Source organism: Salvelinus fontinalis, chromosome 1 (genome assembly GCF_029448725.1).
Source record: "Salvelinus fontinalis isolate EN_2023a chromosome 1, ASM2944872v1, whole genome shotgun sequence".
NCBI classification, from domain to species: Eukaryota; Metazoa; Chordata; class Actinopteri; order Salmoniformes; family Salmonidae; genus Salvelinus; species Salvelinus fontinalis.
Window position 1 is genome coordinate 54,871,175 of NC_074665.1, and position 20,770 is coordinate 54,891,944.

The 20,770-nt window shown below is 41.8% G+C and overlaps 1 protein-coding gene across 1 annotated transcript; it reads left to right on the forward strand.

The window, feature by feature from the left end:
- LOC129857847 (SPARC-like) lies at positions 1-19,732 on the forward strand. The gene is made up of 9 exons (XM_055926486.1): positions 1-458; positions 912-992; positions 9,570-9,642; positions 9,793-9,904; positions 10,781-10,899; positions 10,996-11,150; positions 11,696-11,808; positions 19,205-19,299; positions 19,443-19,732. Exons 1-9 carry the CDS (start codon positions 327-329, stop codon positions 19,496-19,498), a joined length of 936 nt encoding a protein of 311 aa, XP_055782461.1. The 5' UTR covers positions 1-326; the 3' UTR covers positions 19,499-19,732.
- Positions 19,733-20,770: the final 1,038 nt, after the last annotated feature.

Sequence of the window (20,770 nt, forward strand, 5' to 3'; positions counted from 1 at the left end):
CCCCCATCTCTCTCACTCATTCACTCACTCGCTTCCTCTTTTTACATCATAGGTACAGTTAAGCCCTATTCATACACTCTCACAATAGTTACCTTTACCCATGTCTTGAATAGCACTTTCTGTTTTTGTCTAATTGATTGACTGCCTAATGACTGAAGTATTTTGCTCTGAGTATTTTGGGTCTGCTGATGTGGCCTCTCAACAGGGAGATAATGTGAACTGATGTGAGGGAACATTTCGGTAAGAGGAGGAGGCAGAAAGGAGGGAGGAGGGGCAGATAAGGTGAAAATGTAAAAATAGACAATCAAATAAAGGAGAGAGAAAGTATGGGAGCAGAATTGGACCATAAAAACAGATACCTTCAAAAAGTGTGTGAAAAGGAGAGGAAAAGCTATGCAGCTGGCAAGACGCAGGAGAACAAGGGGAATAGCAACGGAGGACAGAAGCAAGTGAAACTGGTAAGATTTTTGAAGCAGTGGAGGAACATGACTTGTTCCATATAATGACTTCCTCTGTTGATGTCTAATGTCCTCTCCATGTAACTCAATCTGGCTCCTACAGTACAGTAATGGGAAATTATTGCTTTCTTCTTACAGAGCTTCATTGTTTTATTCTACATTATTGGAATGGCTGGTAAATAATGGAGGGAAATTACAATAAATAAGCTGCATTAGGGAAGGAGATAAGTAAGAAATATGTGTCTGTTATCCAAGCATTTATGGATAAATTGACAATCTGAAAGTTGTATTTGTCTTTCACTCCTCTGTAACTTCGGTTGTTTTACAGTGTATGCATAAAAATCATATAAAGGATTATGTTTGAATGTTTATATTTTTTATTTCATTCATTTGATATACAAGTGGTATAATAGATGAATTGACCTGTTAGAAACTCCTTTCTCCCGCGGTCAGCCTGCCATCTTGACCACAATGCACCTGACTATGAACCTGCTCTGCCTGCTGGTCCTGACCTTTCACCCTGACCTGGCCATGGTGAGTATAACCTTTCTCCTCATTACATTAGGAGGCTGGGACCTGTTCAAAAGAGTACAATGTTACAGAAGGTTCAGACAGAAATGTTACAGAAGGTTATAGAACATACAATATGATTGTCTGTCTGTCACAGTCTATGGTCTGTCATGTAGAATACTAAATGTTGTAAGCTCTATTCATTACATATTTATCTTCAACATTCTAAATGTTTCATCTCACTGAATACACCCCTGGTAACCTGAGAAATGTATATTTCCATCCCAGGTGGTACGGAAAGGGGGGACTGTTATACATTGAGGACTGTTCATAGAAGTCAATGCATACTTTAATATCCAGCCAGGCACCAGGTAAACATGTGTGTACAGCTGAGGAAATCACTTGGCATGTCAAAACAACAGAAGGAAAAATATTTTGGCCTACTGAAGTAGGAAAGCTTGTAGCATACACATTGAGAAATGGTCCCACATTTTGGAATTAGATGGAGGTAAATCTGTTTGTTATTGAAATGGAATTGAGTTGAAAGGGTGATACATTTGTGTTAAATTGGGGTTTGGGAGCTGAGGCTCCAGAATTTTGGGTCACAATACACCTGTTTCTCATTAGAATGGAGCATATGTTCAGGGCAGATGTGGGTCTGGCTCAGACTACAAAGACCCTGGTAGTAGGTTGAGGATAGATTCAGGGGTGGGGGGCTGTTCTGTGCCAGTCAAGCTTCCATATACTCCAAAAAAAGTCATCAATCTACATAGCTTCCATATATAAAGTGAAATAACTTATGGACACTGGATTGGCTTGAATATTTTTTATTTATTATCATTGGCAGACTGATAATGTTGATGGGGCTGTGGTGGAGCGGGTTGAGACCTTCAAATTCCTCGCTGTCCACATCACTAAGGAATTCATATGGTCCACACATCCTGCCGGGATCCAGCACCTCTCCATTTTGGACTGTTTTGTTCAGGTGTTGTGCCGAAAAGCTCCCCCCTGCCAGAACTCTCCCCCCCTTCGCGAAACTCGCACGCACTCAATTCTTCATTGCTGCGACTTGATTGTTAGTTGAGATTTATGATCACGTTAGGCAGCGTTTCATTAAATTACTTTGTCGGTTTGATCGCGGGGTAGACACTAGTAATGTCTGCAGATTTTCGGTTTGGCTTGTTGTTTCAAGTGTATTAGTCCATAAAAAGCTTTTTGCCAAAATTCGTCATCTCTCCCATTAATTATTCAATTCGGTTGCCTATCCTGATGTGAAGTTTGTTCTATAGAAAGTATTTGACTCTGATGTGTGCCACAGAACGTACTTGACTCTATCCACAAAAATTAAGGGAATTAAAAGGGGGTGTTTCGGCAAGGCTATTTTCTTGCCTGCCGAAATCCCCCCCCCCCCCTTCTATCTTGGGACTGCAAGGCCTGGCACACTTCTGAATAATTTTGGTAACTCATCTTGACCAGTAGTGTGTGCCACAGAAAGTGTTTGACTCTAGCCACAAAATTAAGGAAATTAGAAGGGGGGGGGGTTTGGCAAGGCTATTTTCTTGCCAACCGAAATCCCCCCCCCCCCCTTCTATTTTGGGACTGCAAGGCCTGGAACACTTCAGAATCGTTTTGGTAGCTCATGTTAACCAGTAGTGTGTGCCACAGAAAGCAAAATTAGAGTATAAAGAAACATAAACATTTATTTTAGAAAGATTTTGTAATTTTTAATATTTGTGTATTATCTTAAATTTCTTATCACACAATAACACAAAAACATCCCAAAGTTAGTTTGTTAACAAACATTAACTAGGAAATACAAATGTAAATCTTTGCATAATATGATATAAAAAGACAATAAATAACATAAACAAATTGGAAAGTTGCAACAGCTCGACTGAACATTTAGTCCACATTTTACGGAAAGTTTTCCAGGTGATACCGTCGCCTGGAACTCAAGCCTAACCTAGTCCTCACAGGCAGCGCAGACATAATACTCCAATGATGGGATGGTTTTCATACAGGACAGGTGGAACCAGCAGTCACAACCAATCAGAAATTTATGATGAAATTATTTTATATATTTAAAACTTTAAATACATTTTCTTGAATTACAATTATTTAATTATCAGACAAAGTGTATAATACTACCTCTAGAAATATTACTGATTATACAAGTTTGTACTCGTAAAAATGTGCCTTTTAGAAGTGAACAAGCAATTACACCGTTAGTGTCTTCCTCATTATTGTTCACCTCCCTACAGAAGTAGCACAGCTGGCTCAGGTCATCTAGCAAAACATAATATCAAGTAGTCTATACATCTTTACATGTATTTTTCTGAGCAAACAGGGAACAAGGGAATAGTATAGGTTTTTTGTAACAAAATTATTTAAATACATGTGTTTAAGTGGCCATCTAGTCATTTGATCAAAGATAACCTATAGATTATTTTTTTAAATCTATAATTATATTAAATTAGAAAATTAACATACTAGTGTTTTGGAGGAGAGTGACTGCTATTTCTTCTCTCATGATGTTAACATCTTTGTCCGTATTTGAAAAGACAATCGACTCCTCCTTCAGAACACATTCAGCAAACTGGGAAGAAAATTTGATGGGCATTTCAGTTTTCCACAACAAAATTGTTACACTTAAGATTATAATTCGCAAGTATACAACGACACAGCTATACTATAATTTGACAGTGCTGTTTTACCTTTTAGTCAGTATATTTTCAGTAGGTTAATTGTGCATTACTTTTACTCTCAAACTTACTTTCAAGGCAAAGACCCCACAAGAAGAAACATCTAGTTGGCATGGGTGAGGAAGGGTACCACACGCCCATCTGGAGATATTACGCCCCTTCTCTCTCAGGAATGATCTGAACATACAGTTGAAGTCAGAAGTTTACATACACCTTAGCCAAATACATTTAAACTCAGTTTTTCACAATCCCTGACATTTAATCCTAGTAAAAATTCCGTTTTAGGTCAGTTAGGATCACCACTTTATTTTAAGAATGTGAAATGTCAGAATAATATTATAGAGAATGATTTATTTCAGATTTTATTTCTTTCATCACATTCCCAGTGGGTCAGAAGTTTACATACACTCAATTAGTATTTGGTAGCATTGACTTTAAATTGTTTAACTTGGGTGAAAAGTTTCGGGTAGCCTTCCACAAGCTTCCCACAATAAGTTGGTTGAATTTTGGCCCATTCCTCCTGACAGAGCTGGTGTAACTGAGTCAGGTTTGAAGGCCTCCTTGCTCGCACATGCTTTTTCAGTTCTGCCCACAAATTTTCTATAGGTTTGAGGTCAGGGCTTTGTGATGGCCACTCCAATACCTTGACTTTGTTGTCCTTAAGCCATTTTTCCACAACTTTGGAAGTATGCTTGGGGTCATTGTCCATTTGGAAGACCCATTGGCGACCAAGCTTTAACTTCCTGACTGATGTCTTGATATGTTGCTTCAATATATCCACATAATTTTCCTTCCTCATGAAGCCATCTATTTTGTTAAGTGCACCAGTCCCTCCTGCAGCAAAGCACCCCACAACATGATGCTGCCACTCCCATGCTTTTTGGGATGGTGTTCTTCGGCTTGCAAGCCTCCCCCTTTTTCCTCCAAACATAACGATGGTCATTATGGCTAAACAGTTCTATTTTTGTTTCATCAGACCTGAGGACATTTCTTCCAAAAGTATGATCTTTGTCCCCATGTGCAGTTGCAAACTGTAGTCTGGCTTATTTTATGGCGGTTTTGGAGCAGTTGCTTCTTCCTTGCTGAGCAGCCTTTCAGGTTATGTCGATATAGGACTCATTTTACTGTGGATATAGATACTTTTGTACCTGTTTCCTCCAGCATCTTCACAAGGTCCTTTGCTGTTGTTCTGGGATTGATTTGCACTTTTTGCACCAAAGTATGTTCATCTCTAGGAGACAGAACGCCTCTCCTTCCTGAGCGGTATGACGGCTGCGTAGTCCCATGTTGTTTATACTTGCGTACTATTGTTTGTACAGATGAACGTGGTACCTTCAGGCATTTGGAAATTCCTCCCAAGGATGAACCAGACTTGTGAAGGTCTACAATTTTTTTTCTGAGGTCTTGGCTGATTTCTTTTGATTTTACCATGATGTCAAGCAAAGAGGCACTGACTTTGAAGGTAGTCCTTGAAATACATCCACAGGTACACCTCCAATTGTCTCAAATGATGTCAATTAGCTGAATCAAAGCTTCTAAAGTCATGACATCATTTTCTGGAATTTTCCAAGCTGTTTAAAGGCACAGTCAACTTAGTGTATGTGAACTTCTGACCCACTGGAATTGTGAAACAGTGAAATAATCTGTCTGTAAACAATTGTTGGAAAAATTACTTGTGTCATGCACAAAGTAGATGTCCTAACTGACTTGCCAAAACTGTAGCTTGTTAACAAGAATTTTGTGGAGTGGTTGAAAAACTAGTTTTAATAGTTTAACACCAACCTAAGTGTATGTAAACTTCCGACTTCAACTGTTTATGTTAATAAAAGTACAGAATTTTGAAACACTTTATTGATTACAATATAGAGAATAATAACAGATGGGAATCTGAGAATGCAGGGATTCCAGCAGGGTGTGAGTTGAAGTAGTCAAATCTGGAGCTGACAATGGCTGGAATGTAAATGACGTGATCATCTCGGAATATCTAAAATCTGAGAATGGGCAGGCATTCCCTCGGATGAAGAGCATCTCTGTCCTGCTGATTATGTAATGTCATCCAGGTGGAAATATCCCCTGCATATCTGATGTAGGAAAAGAGATAAGAGAAGTTGAGTGTCCTGTGAATCTGTATACGTACTGTACATATGTGTGTGTATATATATCTTGGTATATATTTTTTGTGTTTCAATTTCTATTATCATTATTGTGTTTTGTGGTTGAGGGGTGGGGGAGGTTCATGGGGATGGTGGAGGTAATGGGGGTGTCCTATTGGGGGCGAAGGGACCACTTGGGGGGGGGATTCTTCATAGAGGCACATTCAGTCATAGTTTTGTTTATTATACATAAATTTTTTATATACATTTTTTTCTCTTCTTATAACAGTTTACTGTGATTATGGATATGCACTCATGTTGACTTATATATTTGAACTTTATTTTTTGCCCAGAGTACAAATTTTAGATTTGTTATTATTATTATTATTAAAACGTTGAAAGAAAATGCAGGAAAAGCCATAAAGGGAAAAGCACGATGGGATGGGGGATTGAGTGATGGGTAGAGAGAACAGTAAAGGTCTCTGAAAACAATTATTGCTGAAATAACCACTTCCTTTTGTGACTAGAGTCTAACACTTCCTGTGGCACAAATCAGAGGGCATGATAGGTCACCAAAGATGATTCTGAAATAGAAGGCAGGCAGGCCTTACCGAAATCCTCCCCCGCCCTTCTAATTTCCTTAATTTTGTGACTAGAATCAAATTCTTTCTGTAGCACACTCTACTGGTCAACATGAGCTACCAAAATTATTATGAAGTTTGCCAGGTCTTGCAGTCCCAAGATAGAAGGGGGTGGGATTTCGGCAGGCAAGAAAATAGCCTTGCCCGAAAATCCTCCCCCTCCTTATAATTTCCTTAATTTTGTGGCTAGAGTCAAATTCTTTCTGTGGCACACACCACTGTTCACCATGAGCTACCAAAATGATTATGTATTGTACCAGGCCTTCCAGTCCAATAATAGAAGGGGCGGGGGGGATTTCGGCAGGCAAGAAAATAGCCTTGCCGAAATCCCCCCCTCCCTTCTAATTTCCTTAATTTTGTGGCTAGAGTCAAATACTTTCTGTGGCACACATCAGAGTCAAATATTTTCTTTCAAACAAACTTCACATCAGGATAGGCAACCGAAATGAGTAATTAATGTGTGTTATTTTAAGCATATAGGAGGGAGTAAAATGTAGGCAAGTAATAAACATTTCAGAACAACTATTAGTCGAATAAGACATGGGAGAGATGACGGATTTTGGCAAAGAGATTTATTTATAGACTAATACACTTGAAACAAATAGCCAAACCGAAAACTGCAGACATTATTAGTGCCGCCCCGTGATTAACCAACATAATTTTTTTAAATGAAAAGCAGCCTAACGTGATCAGAAATTTAAACTAGCAAGCAAGTCGCATCAATGAAGAATTGAGTGTGTGTGCGTTCAAGCAAGTCGCAGCAATGAAGAATTGATAGGGGGGTTATTTCTGGCAGGGGGGGAGCTTTTCCGCACAACACCGGAACCTATTTGGCCGGATCCGGTACCTCTCGTGGCATGAAAAATAATCTTCTGTTTTTGCAATGTATAAATTCCTCTGCCGTTAATATTCACAAACCCACAAAAAATGTACGTGAGAAAGTAGATTTTCAGCCGGTGCCTGATATTGTAAAGGTTGATTCAGGATGGGCCTGCCTGGGTTTATTGTTTGCGCAACATTGTAACCTATGATTGAGACCAACACTTGGCTGTGGCTATGTGAGAAGCTCTCACACAGCTAGAATGAGATGCACTTTATATGATCTCTCTCCCTCACTGCTCTGATAGAAATGAGCCTGCAACTCTCATCTCTCCAGCATTGCACTTCATCATGTATTTCCTTATAGAATTGTGCGAAGGGTTCTGAAGGAACTGCAGCACCCCTGATAAATTGAAATACATTTGCTAAAAGTATATAATTACTGCTGTCTGTGAATAAATACATAAAATTATTCAGAATAGGCAACTACACCATGAGAAGGCCTATAATTTAGCAACAGCAGATCAATAGCTAATTTTAAAAAAATAACCTAGCTGTTGATTGTAGCCCAATAACAGGAATAGTCTACAGTCGGGAGCGTGCGACAAATCTGTCTTCGAAAAAAACAGCATGCAGACAAAACACGCCTTTCGCAATATTTCAAATTCAATCGAGGGAAAACCCAGGTTGGAAAGCAAATGGCTCCTGCTGAAAAGAGAATACTCTATGCTGTAAGCTACCTAAATATTTGATCAACTTCCAAATATTGAGAGAGAGAAAAAAAAACAAGAGAAATAGGCTTTTGGCAGGAGCCATCAGCCATCGCCATTTTTAGGACTATAATTTCCTTCTCATATTGTAGCCTACAATATGTGTCTCCACACACCTGGGCCAAGGCTATTGATGGATTCAAGACGAGGTCGTTTTTATTGATTTCAGATTCTCAGTTTGTCAGTGTCAAAGTACCCTGCCATTTCGATCGTATGTGCGGTATTAAAAAATACTCTGCCAAAGTCTCCATTCATGTAAAATTATGTAGATTTGAATGAAATGCATTTATAAAAGGTCCCATTTTTCCCGCACCCTAGGCTACTCAAAATGTTCCCCATATGTGCAACTTCTGTAAGTGCCTCTACTCTACTGTTCTATGCCACTACTCAAATGAGATGATATGCATGCAATGCTTTACTATAAAGGTGATTTTTATATATTTTTTCATGCATTCTGGTACCTCAGAACTCCCCAGGTCACCCCCTTCTCACGCTTACTTTTTGTTCTGGCACCTCCCGATTTTACAAATGCAACACTGGAAAGTGCCTCTTCCCCCTCAGAAGGCTGAGATTTGGCATGGTCCCTCAGATCCTCAAATACTTATACAGCTGCACCATTGAGAGTATCTTGACTGATGGCAACAGCAAGACACCCGGTCGCAAGGCACTACAAAGGGTGGTGAGTACGGCCCAGTATATCACTGGGGCGGAGCTCCCTGCCATCCAGGACCTCCATACCAGGCGGTGTAATAGGAAGGCCCAAAACATTTTTAAAGACTCCAGCCACCCAAGCTATAGACTGTTCTCACCGATACCACACGGAAAACAGTACCAGTGCACCAAGTCTGGAACCAGCAGGACCCTAAACAACTTTTACCCCCAAGCCATAAGATGGCTAAACAAGACTGCTAAATGGCTAATGAAATGGCTACATGCTGCTGCTACTGTCTATTATCTATCCCATTGCTCAGTCACTTTAACCCTACCTATATGCAAATAACTACCTCAATTACCTCGCACATCAACTCGGCACGGGTACTCCCTGAATATAGCCATGTTATTTTTACTTGTCATTGTTATCCGTTATTTACAGTGTATTTCCTCGCGTCACTATTTCTATTTTATTTTTTATCTTTAACTCTGCATTGTTGAGGAAGGACCCGTAAGTAAGCATTTCACTGTTAGCCTACACCAGTTGTTTATGAAGCATGTCACAAGTAAAATACAATACAATTTTATTTTATTTAGACAGGCAGGCAGGCATGTGCATATTTATTATGGTTGAAGAGACATCTAATAATTTGGGAGAGGCTCTGACTGTTTGCTTGGCCTCTATTTTTCTGAAAACCCAACCACCTAAAATATAATTCAATAAAAAAGTATTTCTCCAGAACACAGCAATTGAAGTTATCAACTCATGTTGAGTGGATAGGGCATAAAATATGCTGTATTAGTACAGTGGCCTCAAAGATCACAGCATGAAAAGACAAACACATGTTCTGGGTATATTCAATGTTACAAACTGATAACAGAGCTGTCTGTCTCTTTTTGCTCCTGAATTCTATGTGTTGTTCAGGGAGGAAGATCCCAGCGCAAACAAAGGCAGGCTGAGGACAGTCTGAGACCATACCTGGGTAGAGTGGACCCAGGTGAGACAAGTCTGCCATCGTTGTTAACTTTGTCCTAGTTGGTTTATATCCAACATTAAATTCATGCACAAACTCAGTTAATATTTAAAGCCTAGTGACAGTCACTTCCTCCACTGTTTCTCCATTTCTCCCTCCCTCCCCATGTCCCAGTCCAACTGTGTGAGCTGCTGAAGTGTCACAGTCCAATGGGCTCCTGGTGCCAAGTGGTGCAGGACAACGAAGTCCTCGTCCCAAAGTGTGTGTGTCCGAAGACCTGCCCACGGTAGGGCCACACCACAAACGTAATTCAGTTGTATTCAAGACAGGTGCATTACACCGATTAATATTGTAAGGCAAAATATTGTGGTTGCACAACATTGCGATGTTGACGCATGGCTCATTTTCATAAATTACGAACCTATTGTACTATTCAAATCGACACAAACATTAAATTATGTCTGATAGTACATTTGCTGAAAGTTAACGACCATTACAAACCAGAATCATGGAGATAGCTGTTACTTCCATCCCAAGGCTGTGTTACTCCCACCCTGCCAGCAGGTACAAAAGTAACTTTGCGGGAGTTCTATTCTCGGTCTATTTAATTTCAACTAATTTACCCCAGAAATGTAATTACAGTTGCTGATGGTCTAGGACATGTATAAGTTTTTTGTCATTTAAAAAAAAAAATGTCTCTAGCTCTATCAATCTCTGAGTAACTTTTGTCCCTGTCCTCCCTTACAGTAACACTTCCTAAAAATAGTCAGAATCAACCTAAGATTGATCAAGAAATTGGTCAATATTTAGAATTTTTTTGCAGGTCTTAGTCACGCAATCTAACTAAGATGCTTGGTGCAGTATTTCTCAAGTGAAAATAATTGCTTGAAACCAAGTCATCTGTCATTGAATGACAGCAAACACTTTATTGATGAATCCCTACTGTTGACCAATCACTGACGAAGGGGCGTAGACTTCGGCTATCGAACTTCAGCATGCCTCAAGAAAAAATGTTGTGTGCTCGAACAGCCCCAAAAAAACTGCAAAACACCAAAATGAACAAAAACATCACAAAATGTGTCAAAATACATGCACAAACTGTTTTGATCAATAAGGAAAAGTAAGCTTTATTCATTACACGTGTAATGATTTGTGTGTGCAGGCAGGGGGCACCAGTGTGCAGTGTTCTGGGAAAGACCTATGGGAACGAGTGTCTGCTGCATAGAGAAGCCTGCCGCAAGAGACGTCGCATTGGACTGGCTCATATAGGGCCCTGTCTTGGTAGGACACACAAACTCATTCACAGTACTGTACCTACATAATAAGCCTTATTCAAGTCCAGTTCCCACTTCATGCTTTCTTATGTTTGTTTCCAAGTTCCCAAGACAAACTGCACAGAGGAGGAGTATGGCCAATTCCCATATCGCCTAATGGACTGGTTCCTCCTATTGAGTCGTATGGGAAAGTCTTATGCCCCCTACGCCCTGCCCCAGAGCTGCCTGAGCCATGCCCAGCGCACCCAACTAGCCCAGGTAACAGACAAGACAGAAGAAAAGGGCTTGGCAACTATGGTCCTGGAGGGCTGCAGTGTTTTCAAGATTTAGCTCTACCCAAGCGCTACTTCACCTGATTACACTTATCATGAACTATATTGAAGGGCATGAAGAGCACTTTGGCATAAGACCACTGTGATTTGTGTTGTGGTGTTAAATTGCTAAGGTTAACAAGCTCCTGTTTAGCTTATTGTGTGGTCTTCCACAACTCAGAATGAGGGGGCTTACTGGAACCCCAGTATAAATAGACTGTCAATAATCACTCAATTATTCAATAAGAAAGTTAACTGGGTGGTAATATTATATCCCCATCCCTGCCTTCCTGTCCTCTCGCCATTCCTTTATCTATTCAACTAACCACATCCTTAACCTTCTCGTTGTCCTCCTTCCTCCTTCCTCCCACTCTGTTCATCCTCCTTAAAGTTATTGGCAAATAGGAGAACCTGGGCATGAATGGCACATTTTTGTCATTTAATATTCGTCTGCTGAGATGTTACCTCTCTTTCCTCTCCTGAATGGTGTAGCGGAGGTTTGCCCTGCTGGACAAGAACAGGGACGGGAAGCTGAGTCAGAGGGACCTGAGGAAGTTGCGCTACAAGAGGATGCCTCTCGAGCAATGTGCTAACTTCTTCTTCCAGTGAGCCCCACTCTGAATACACACTAGACTTCACATTTCCCTTATCCTCTATGCACCACATACAAATTATAATAGATACAAATCCCCACCATGTTCATTACTGTCTTTATCAGTTGCCAACTATCAATATGATTTCATCTCAATCAATAAAGAAAATACACTGCTCAAAAAAATAAAGGGAACACTTAAACAACACAATGTAACTCCAAGTCAATCACACTTCTGTGAAATCAAACTGTCCACTTAGGAAGCAACACTGATTGACAATAAATTTCACATGCTGTTGTGCAAATGGAATAGACAAAAGGTGGAAATTATAGGCAATTAGCAAGACACCCCCAAAAAAGGAGTGATTCTGCAGGTGGTGACCACAGACCACTTCTCAGTTCCTATGCTTCCTGGCTGATGTTTTGGTCACTTTTGAATGCTGGCAGTGCTCGCACTCTAGTGGTAGCATGAGACGGAGTCTACAACCCACACAAGTGGCTCAGGTAGTGCAGTTCATCCAGGATGGCACATCAATGCGAGCTGTGGCAAAAAGGTTTGCTGTGTCTGTCAGCGTAGTGTCCAGAGCATGGAGGCGCTACCAGGAGACAGGCCAGTACATCAGGAGACGTGGAGGAGGCCGTAGGAGGGCAACAACCCAGCAGCAGGACCGCTACCTCCGCCTTTGTGCAAGGAGGTGCACTGCCAGAGCCCTGCAAAATGACCTCCAGCAGGCCACAAATGTGCATGTGTCAGCATATGGTCGCACAAGGGGTCTGAGGATCTCATCTCGGTGCCTATTGGCAGTCAGGCTACCTCTGGCGAGCACATGGAGGGCTGTGCGGCCCCACAAAGAAATGCCACCCCACACCATGACTGACCCATCGCCAAACCGGTCATGCTGGAGGATGTTGCAGGCAGCAGAACGTTCTCCACGGCGTCTCCAGACTCTGTCACGTCTGTCACATGTGCTCATGTGCTCAGTGTGAACCTGCTTTCATCTGTGAAGAGCACAGGGCGCCAGTGGCGAATTTGCAAATCTTGGTGTTCTCTGGCAAAAGCCAAACGTCCTGCACGGTGTTGGGCTGTAAGCACAACCCCCACCTGTGGACGTCGGGCCCTCATACCACCCTCATGGAGTCTGTTTCTGACCGTTTGAGCAGACACATGCACATTTGTGGCCTGCTGTAGGTCATTTTGCAGGGCGCTGGCAGTGCACCTCCTTGCACAAAGGCGGAGGTAGCGGTCCTTCTGCTGGGTTGTTGCCCTCCTACGGCCTCCTCCACGTCTCCTGACCCTTTATTTTTTTGAGCAGTGTACTTATTAATTAAACTGATACATTGAGAATGTTATGGAAAAATGTGACATTTGGGGCAATTAAACCAATTTGTAAATGGAATGTCAAATGATTTCCTGAATGTAGAGGGTTAAAATGTCTCACCATGTCATGTCATTTATCCCATTCCATGTTGCACCTCCCATTCACATGTGCTCTTTGCACCCCATCCTCAACAGATCCTCTGTGCCAATCAGCCTTTCTCTGAGCCCCGCTCTCCCTCTACTAACCAGCCAACCCCCCTCCCCACTCATCATTCTCTTCAATGCAAGGGGCTTTATTGGCATGGGAAACATATGTTAACATTGCTAAAGCAAGTGAAGTAGATACTATACAAAAGTGAAAAAAAACAATACAAATGAACAGTAAACATTACACTCACAGAAGTTCCAAAAGAATAAAGACATTACAAATGCCATATTATGTAAACTCAGCAAAAACATGAACTTCCTCTCGCTGTCAACTGTGTTTATTTTCAGCAAACTTAACAAGTGTAAATATTTGTATGAACATAACAAGATTCAACAACTGAGACAGAAACTGAACAAGTTCCACAGACATGTGACGAACAGAAATTGAGTAATGTGTCTCTGAACAAAGGGGGAGTCCAAATCAAAAGTAACAGTCAGTATCTGGTGTGGCCACCAGCTGCATTAAGTACTGCAGTGCATCTCCTCCTCATGGACTGCACCAGATTTGCCAGTTCTTGCTGTGAGATGTTACCCCACTCTTCCACCCAGGCACCTGCAATTTCCTGGACATTTCTGAGGGGAATGGCCCTAGCCCTCACCCTCCGATCCAACAGGTCCCAGACGTGCTCAATGGGATTGAGATCCGGGCTCTTCGCTGGCCATGTCAGAACACTGACATTCCTGTCTTGCAGGAAATCACGCACAGAACGAGCAGTAGGGCTGGTGGCATTGTCATGCTGGAGGATCATGTCAGGATGAGCCTGCAGGAAGGGTACCACATGAGGGAGGAGGATGTCTTCCCTGTAACGCACAGCGTTGAGATTGCCTGCAATGACAACAAGCTCAGTCCGATGATGCTGTGACACACAACCCCAGACCACGATGGACCCTCCACCTCCAAATCAATCCCGCTCCAGAGTACAGGGCTCTGTGTACCGCCCATTCCTTCGACGATTAATGTGAATCCGACCATCACCCCTGGTGAGACAAAACCGCGAATTGTCAGTGAAGAGCACTTTGCCAGTCCAGTCCTGTTTGTGCCCATAGGCGACGTTGTTGCCGGTGATGTCTGGTGAGGACCTGCCTTACAACATGCCTACAAGCCCTCAGGCCAGACTCTCTCAGGCTATTACAGACACTCTGAGCACTGATGGAGGGATTGTGCGTTCCTGTTGTAATTCGGGCAGTTGTTGTTGCCACCCTGTTCCTGTCCTGCAGGTGTGATGGTCGGATGTACCGATCCTGTGCAGGTGTTGTTACACGTGGTCTGCCACTGCAAGGACGATCAGCCGTCCTGTCCGTCCTGTCTCCCTATAGCGCAGTCTTAGGCGTCTCACAGTATGGACATTGCAATTTATTGCCCTGGCCACATCTGCGGTCCTCATGTCTCCTTGCAGCATGCCTAAGGCACGTTCACGCAGATGAGCAGGGACCCTGGGCCTCTTTCTTTCTGTGTTTTTCAGAGTCAGTAGACAGGCCTCTTTAGTGTACTAAGTTTTCATGTGACCTTAGGTCAACTGTGACCTTAGTTGCCTACCATCTGTAAGCTGTTAGTGTCTTAACAACCGTTCCACAGGTGCATGTTCATTAATTGTTTGTGGTTCATTGGACAAGAATGGGAAACAGTGTTTAACCCCTTTACAATGAAGGTCTGTGAAGTTATTTGGAACTTTACGAATTATCTTTGAATGACAGGGTCCTGAAAAAGGGACATTTATTTTTTTGCTGAGTTTAACCATTTGCACATCGTTACAACACTGTATATAAAGTACAAAAGGGAAAACAAATAAACATGCATTTGGGATGTATTTACAATGGTGTTTGTTCTTCACTGGTTGCCCTTTTCTTGTGATAACAGGTCACAAATCTTTCTCCTGTGATGGTACACTGTGGTATTTCACCCAGTAGATATGGGAGTTTATCAAAATCGGGTTTGTTTTCGAATTATTTGTGGATCTGTGTAATCTGAGGGATATGTGTCTCTAATATGGTCATACGTTTGGCAGGAGGTTAGGAAGTGCAGGTCAGTTTCCACCTAATTTTGTGGGCAGTGTGCACATAGCCTGTCTTCTCTTGGGAGCCAGGTCTGCCTACGGCGGCCTTTCTCAATAGTAAGGCTATGCTCACTGATTTTCCTTAAATGTGGGTCAGTCACTGTGGTCAGGTATTCTGCAAATAGCGTTCTAGTATGCTCTGTTTTTTGTTAATTCTTTCCAATGTGTCAAGTAATTATCTTTTTGTTTTCTCATGATTTGGTTTGGTCTAATTGTGTTGCTGTCCTGGGCTCTGTTTGTGTTTGTGAACAGAGCCCCAATATCAGATTGCTTAGGGGACTCTTCTCCAGGTTCAAGGTTCATCTCTCTGTAGGTGATGGCTTTGTTAAGTTTGGGTATTGCTTCCTTTTAGGTGGTTGTAGAAATTTTCTGGATTTTGATCATTAGCGGGTATCGGCCTAATTCTGCTCTGCGAGCGTTATTCTGTGTTTTACGTTGTACACTGAGGATATTTTTGCAGAATTCTGCATGCAGAATCCCAATTTGGTGTTTGTCTCATTTTGTGAATTCTTGGTTGTTGAGCAAACCCAAGATCTCACAACCATAAAGGCCAATGGGTTATATAACTGATTCAAGTATTTTTAACCAGATCCTAATTGGTATGTCAAATTTATGTTCCTTTTGATGGCATAGAATGCCCTTCTTGACTTGTCTCTCAGATCGTTCACAGCTTTGTAGAAGTTACCTGTGGCGCTGATATGTCTAGATGGAATTTGTATTTGTGGTCCTGGCGACTGGACCTATTTTGGAAGACAATTATTTTGGTCTGACTAAGATTTACTGTCAGGGCCCAGCTCTGGCAGAATCTGTGCAGAAGATCTAGGTGCTCCTGTAGGCCCTCCTTGGTTGGTGACAGAAGCACCAGATCATCAGTAGACATTTTACTTCAGATTCTAGTAGGTTTAGGCCGAGTGCTGCAGACTTTTCTAGTGCCCTTGCCAATTTGTTGATATATATGTTAAAGAGGTTGGCTCTAGCTGCATCCCTGTCTCACTCCACGGCCCTGTGGGAAGAAATGTGTGTGTTTTTTGCCTATTTTAACTGCACACTTGTTTGTGTACATGGATTTTATAATGTTGTATGTTTTTCCCCAAATACCACTTTCCATCAATTTGTATAGCAGACCCTTATGCCAAATTGAGCCTAAGGCTTTTTAGAAATCAACAAAGCATAAGTAGACTTTGCCTTTGTTTTGGTTTGTTTGTTAGTCAATTAGGGTGTGCAGGGTGAATACGTGGTCTGTCGTACGATAATTTGCTAAAAAGCCAAATTTGACATTTGCTCAGTACATTATTTTCACTGAGGAAATGTACGAGTCTGCTGATGATAATGCAGAGGATTTTCCCAAGGTTGCTGTTGACGCATATCCCATGGTAGTTATTGGGGTCAAATTTGTCCCCACTTCTGTGGATTGATGTGATCAGTCCTTGGTTCCAAATATTGGGGAAGATGCCAGAGCTAAGTATGATGTTAAAGAGTTTTAGTATAGCCAATTGGAATTTGATGTCTGTGTATTTTATCATTTCATTGAGGATACCATCAACACCACAGGCCTTTTTGGGTTGGAGGGTTTTTATTTTGTCCTGTAGTTCATTCAAGGTAATTGAAGAATCCAGTGGGTTCTGGTAGTCTTTAAAAGTTGATTCTAGGATTTGTATTTGATCATGTATATGTTTTTGCTGTTTGTTCTTTGTTATAGAGCCAAAAATATTGTAGAAGTGGTTTACCCATACATCTCCATTTTGGATAGATAATTCTTTGTGTTGTTTAGTGTTTTCCAATTTTCCCAGAAGTGGTTAGAGTCTATGGATTCTTCAATTACATTGAGCTGATTTCTGACGTGCTGTTCCTGCTTTTTCCATAGTGTATTTCTTTATTGTTTTAGTGATGCACCATAGTGAAAGCATAGACTCAGGTTTTCTGGATCTGTGTGTAACGGCTGTTGGAAGGACAAAGGTGCAGCGTGGTACGTGTCCATATTTATTAAATGAACACTGAAATAACAAAGAGAACGACCGAAACAGTCCTGAAAGGTGAAAAAACTCTAAACAGAAAACAACTACCCACAAACACAGGTGGGAACAGGCTACCTAAGTATGGTTCTCAATCAGAGACAACGATAGACAGCTGCCTCTGATTGGGAACCATACCAGGCCAAACACATAGAAATACAAAACATAGAACAAAAACATAGAATGCCCACCCCAACTCACGCCCCGACCAAACCAAAATAGAGACATAAAAAAGGAACTAAGGTCAGGGCGTGACACTCTGTTTTTGGATGGACAGGTTTCTCAATTTCTTCATCAAACCATTTGTCATTGTGGTTCATTTTCCTCGGTTTTCTGTTTTAAGTTTTTAGATTAGATAGGGAAGTTGAGAGGTCAAATATACTCTTAACATGTTTTACTGCCAAATGTACACCTTCACTATTACAGTGGAACATTTTGTCCAGGAAGTTGTCTAGAAGGGATTGGATTTGTTGTTGCCTAATTGCTTTTTGATAGGTTTCCACACTACATTCCTTCCATCTATACATTTCTTAATATTACTCAGTTCATTTGGCTTTGATGCCTCATGATTGAGTATTGCTCTGTTCAGGTAGACTGTGATTTTGCTGTGGTCTGATAGGAGTGTCAGTGGGCTGACTGTGAATGCCCTGAGAGACTCTGGGTTGAGGTTAGTGATAAATTAGTCTACAGTACTGCTGCCAAGAGATGAGCTATAGGTGTACCTACCATAGGAGTCCCCTCGAACCCTACCATTGACTGTGTACATACCCAGCGTGCGACAGAGCTGCAGGAGTTGTGACCCGTTTTTGTTGGTTATGTTGTCATAGTTGTGCCTAGGGAGGCATATGGGGGAGGGAATGCTGTCACCTCCAGGCAGGTGTTTGTCCCCCTGTGTGCTGAGGGTGTCAGGTTCTTGTCCGGTTCTGGCATTTAGGTCGCCACAGACTAGTACATGTCCTTGGGCCTGGAAATTATTGATTTCCCCCTCCATGATGGAGAAGCTGTCTTAATTAAAGCATTGGGATTCTAGTGGGGGATATAGGTAGCACACAGGAGAACATTTTTATCTGTTAAGATCATTTCCTTTTGAATTTCTAGCCAAATGTAAAATGTTCCTGTTTTGATTAATTCAATGTAGTGAGTTAGGTCTGCTCTATACCAAATTAGCATACCCCCCTGAGTCCCTTCCCTGTTTCACACCTGGTCGTTTGGTGGATGGGACTACCAGCTCTCTGTAGCCTAGAGGGCAGCCAGCGGGTCCATCTCCTCTATACCATGTTTCTTGTAGGATGACAATGTATGCATTTCCGATTTTTCACTATCTCTTCCATCCCTCTATCACTTCCTCCTCCATAACCCATGTCATAATCGCTGTCTTTCCTCCCTACTATGTCTATTCAATCTTTGTCTCTCTCTATCTCCCTCTCTCCATCTCTCTCCCCTCCCCCACTCCCGCCTCAGTCGTAAATCTTGTGTGTGTGCTGCCAGTCTGCAGTGACAGGTTTTGTGGGAGTGGGGCTGGCCGGCTCAATGTCAAGCCATTCCCAGCAATGATAATGTTTATTACCCACTGAGCTTCCCTCTGTGTGTGGATTAGCACAAATGGAAATGGTACCCTTCAAATATAATGTTTCTTTGTGGGTGAAGACAAATGTCAGTCTGTGCATATTGTATGCAGATGTGTTTGTTTGCATGTGTCCTTTGTGTTTGTATGCTTAATTTGCCCTTCGTGTTTGTGTGTGTGCTTGTGTGTGTGTGTGTGTGTGTATTTGCAACAGTAGACCTATATGTTTGTTTATGTATATTCTCTGTATACAGGTCATGTGACCATAACAAGAACAGTAAGGTGACCCTGCATGAATGGATCTCCTGTCTGGTGGATCGCTCAGAGATCTGGTTCCACAACTTCATGTGTGGGTGCAATCACTTACCCTCACTATCTAAATGATGCTACATTACGTGTAGATCCTAGTGTGTCATGTGTTTCATCTTTAATTGAACAAAATGCGATTACAGGAAATTATTTAATTACAGCAAATGTTTCTTTCTCTGACAGCTATGAAAATGGGATCAGGTAAGCTGTGTCCCATGAAGACCGACAACCACCTTTGACCTGGATATCAACACATCTCCTCTCGCTTGTCTACATGTGCATCTGTTTATCACTGCTTTCTACAATAATAAGCATCAAAGATTATCCACTTTTCTCCACTTCCGGCATCATACTCCCCTAACTGTCACACTCAGTACTATGTTTGTTTTTGATTCATGACATCTGTTTTGTGACGGTCACTGTACATTCATCTGTGTGGAGAAAGGGCCTGTAATAAATGTCTATGAGACCTGGCTGCCCCGTTAGTGTCTGTATGGGGATAGCCTGAGGAGAGAGGGGCTCATTAAGAACCAAGAGGACGTGTCGCATGGATCAAGCATCCAATTACTGTGGAAAAGAGAGATGGAGAAAGACTCACAGAGACAGTGGGATACTATGATAGATGGAAAAGAGATGATGGAAGGCGAGGAAGCTTAGTGTGAGACGCCGTGACCAGGGAAGGGAACGAGGGATAATGGAGGGGAGGGATCAGAAATTAGAAAAAGAACGGGAGGGGGATGGAATAGTCGGAAAGAAGTAAAGTTAGGGGGAAAATAAAGTATGTTAGAAGAGGTTTGATGTGGGGAATATTAGCCACAGTGTATGATATTTGTCAAGAGGAAATTTAGAAATAATGACTTCTTGTAATGTCAAAGATCCAAATCATTAGCCCTTAACAGGCTTATACATTCCAGTACATTCTATCATATTGAGGTATTTCAGCTGTTGCCTCAGCTTTTCCATAGCTCTAGTTTTTGTTTTGTGTGTGTGCGTACGTGTGTGTGTACTCTCAAAGATCAGTAGGGGATGTACGTGGCCCGGGGTGGGTTCTTCCGTTCCACTGGTGTCTCTGGACTAATTAGCCCTCAGATTTTGCTTCGCCGGGAGGATGGGGGGAGAGAGAGAGATAGAGATATATTTCAATATTCAACATAGGATAGAGATGCTTCCCAGACATGGGGCAAATGAGGAATGAGAGTTGCAATGTGTCCAGAAAAAAACCAAAGAATCAAAACAAGATTTTTTCCTGACGTTTCAGATTCGCTCTCATCACTTTTGATGAAGACAAGACCACTGGAGGCTGTAAAACATATCAGAGTTTCAAAAAAAGAAGATGGGGAAAAAACAGACGGCGAGGGCAGCTGTAAATGAAGAGATATAGGTACGTGATCGGAGATCAGCCAGAGCCAATTGAGAGCAGGCTGTATTTGCTAATGAGTGACCTGCAAATCAAGCTGTTAACGCAGTCACCACGGCGAGGGGAAAGGAGATCTGAATACAAAGTCCCACCT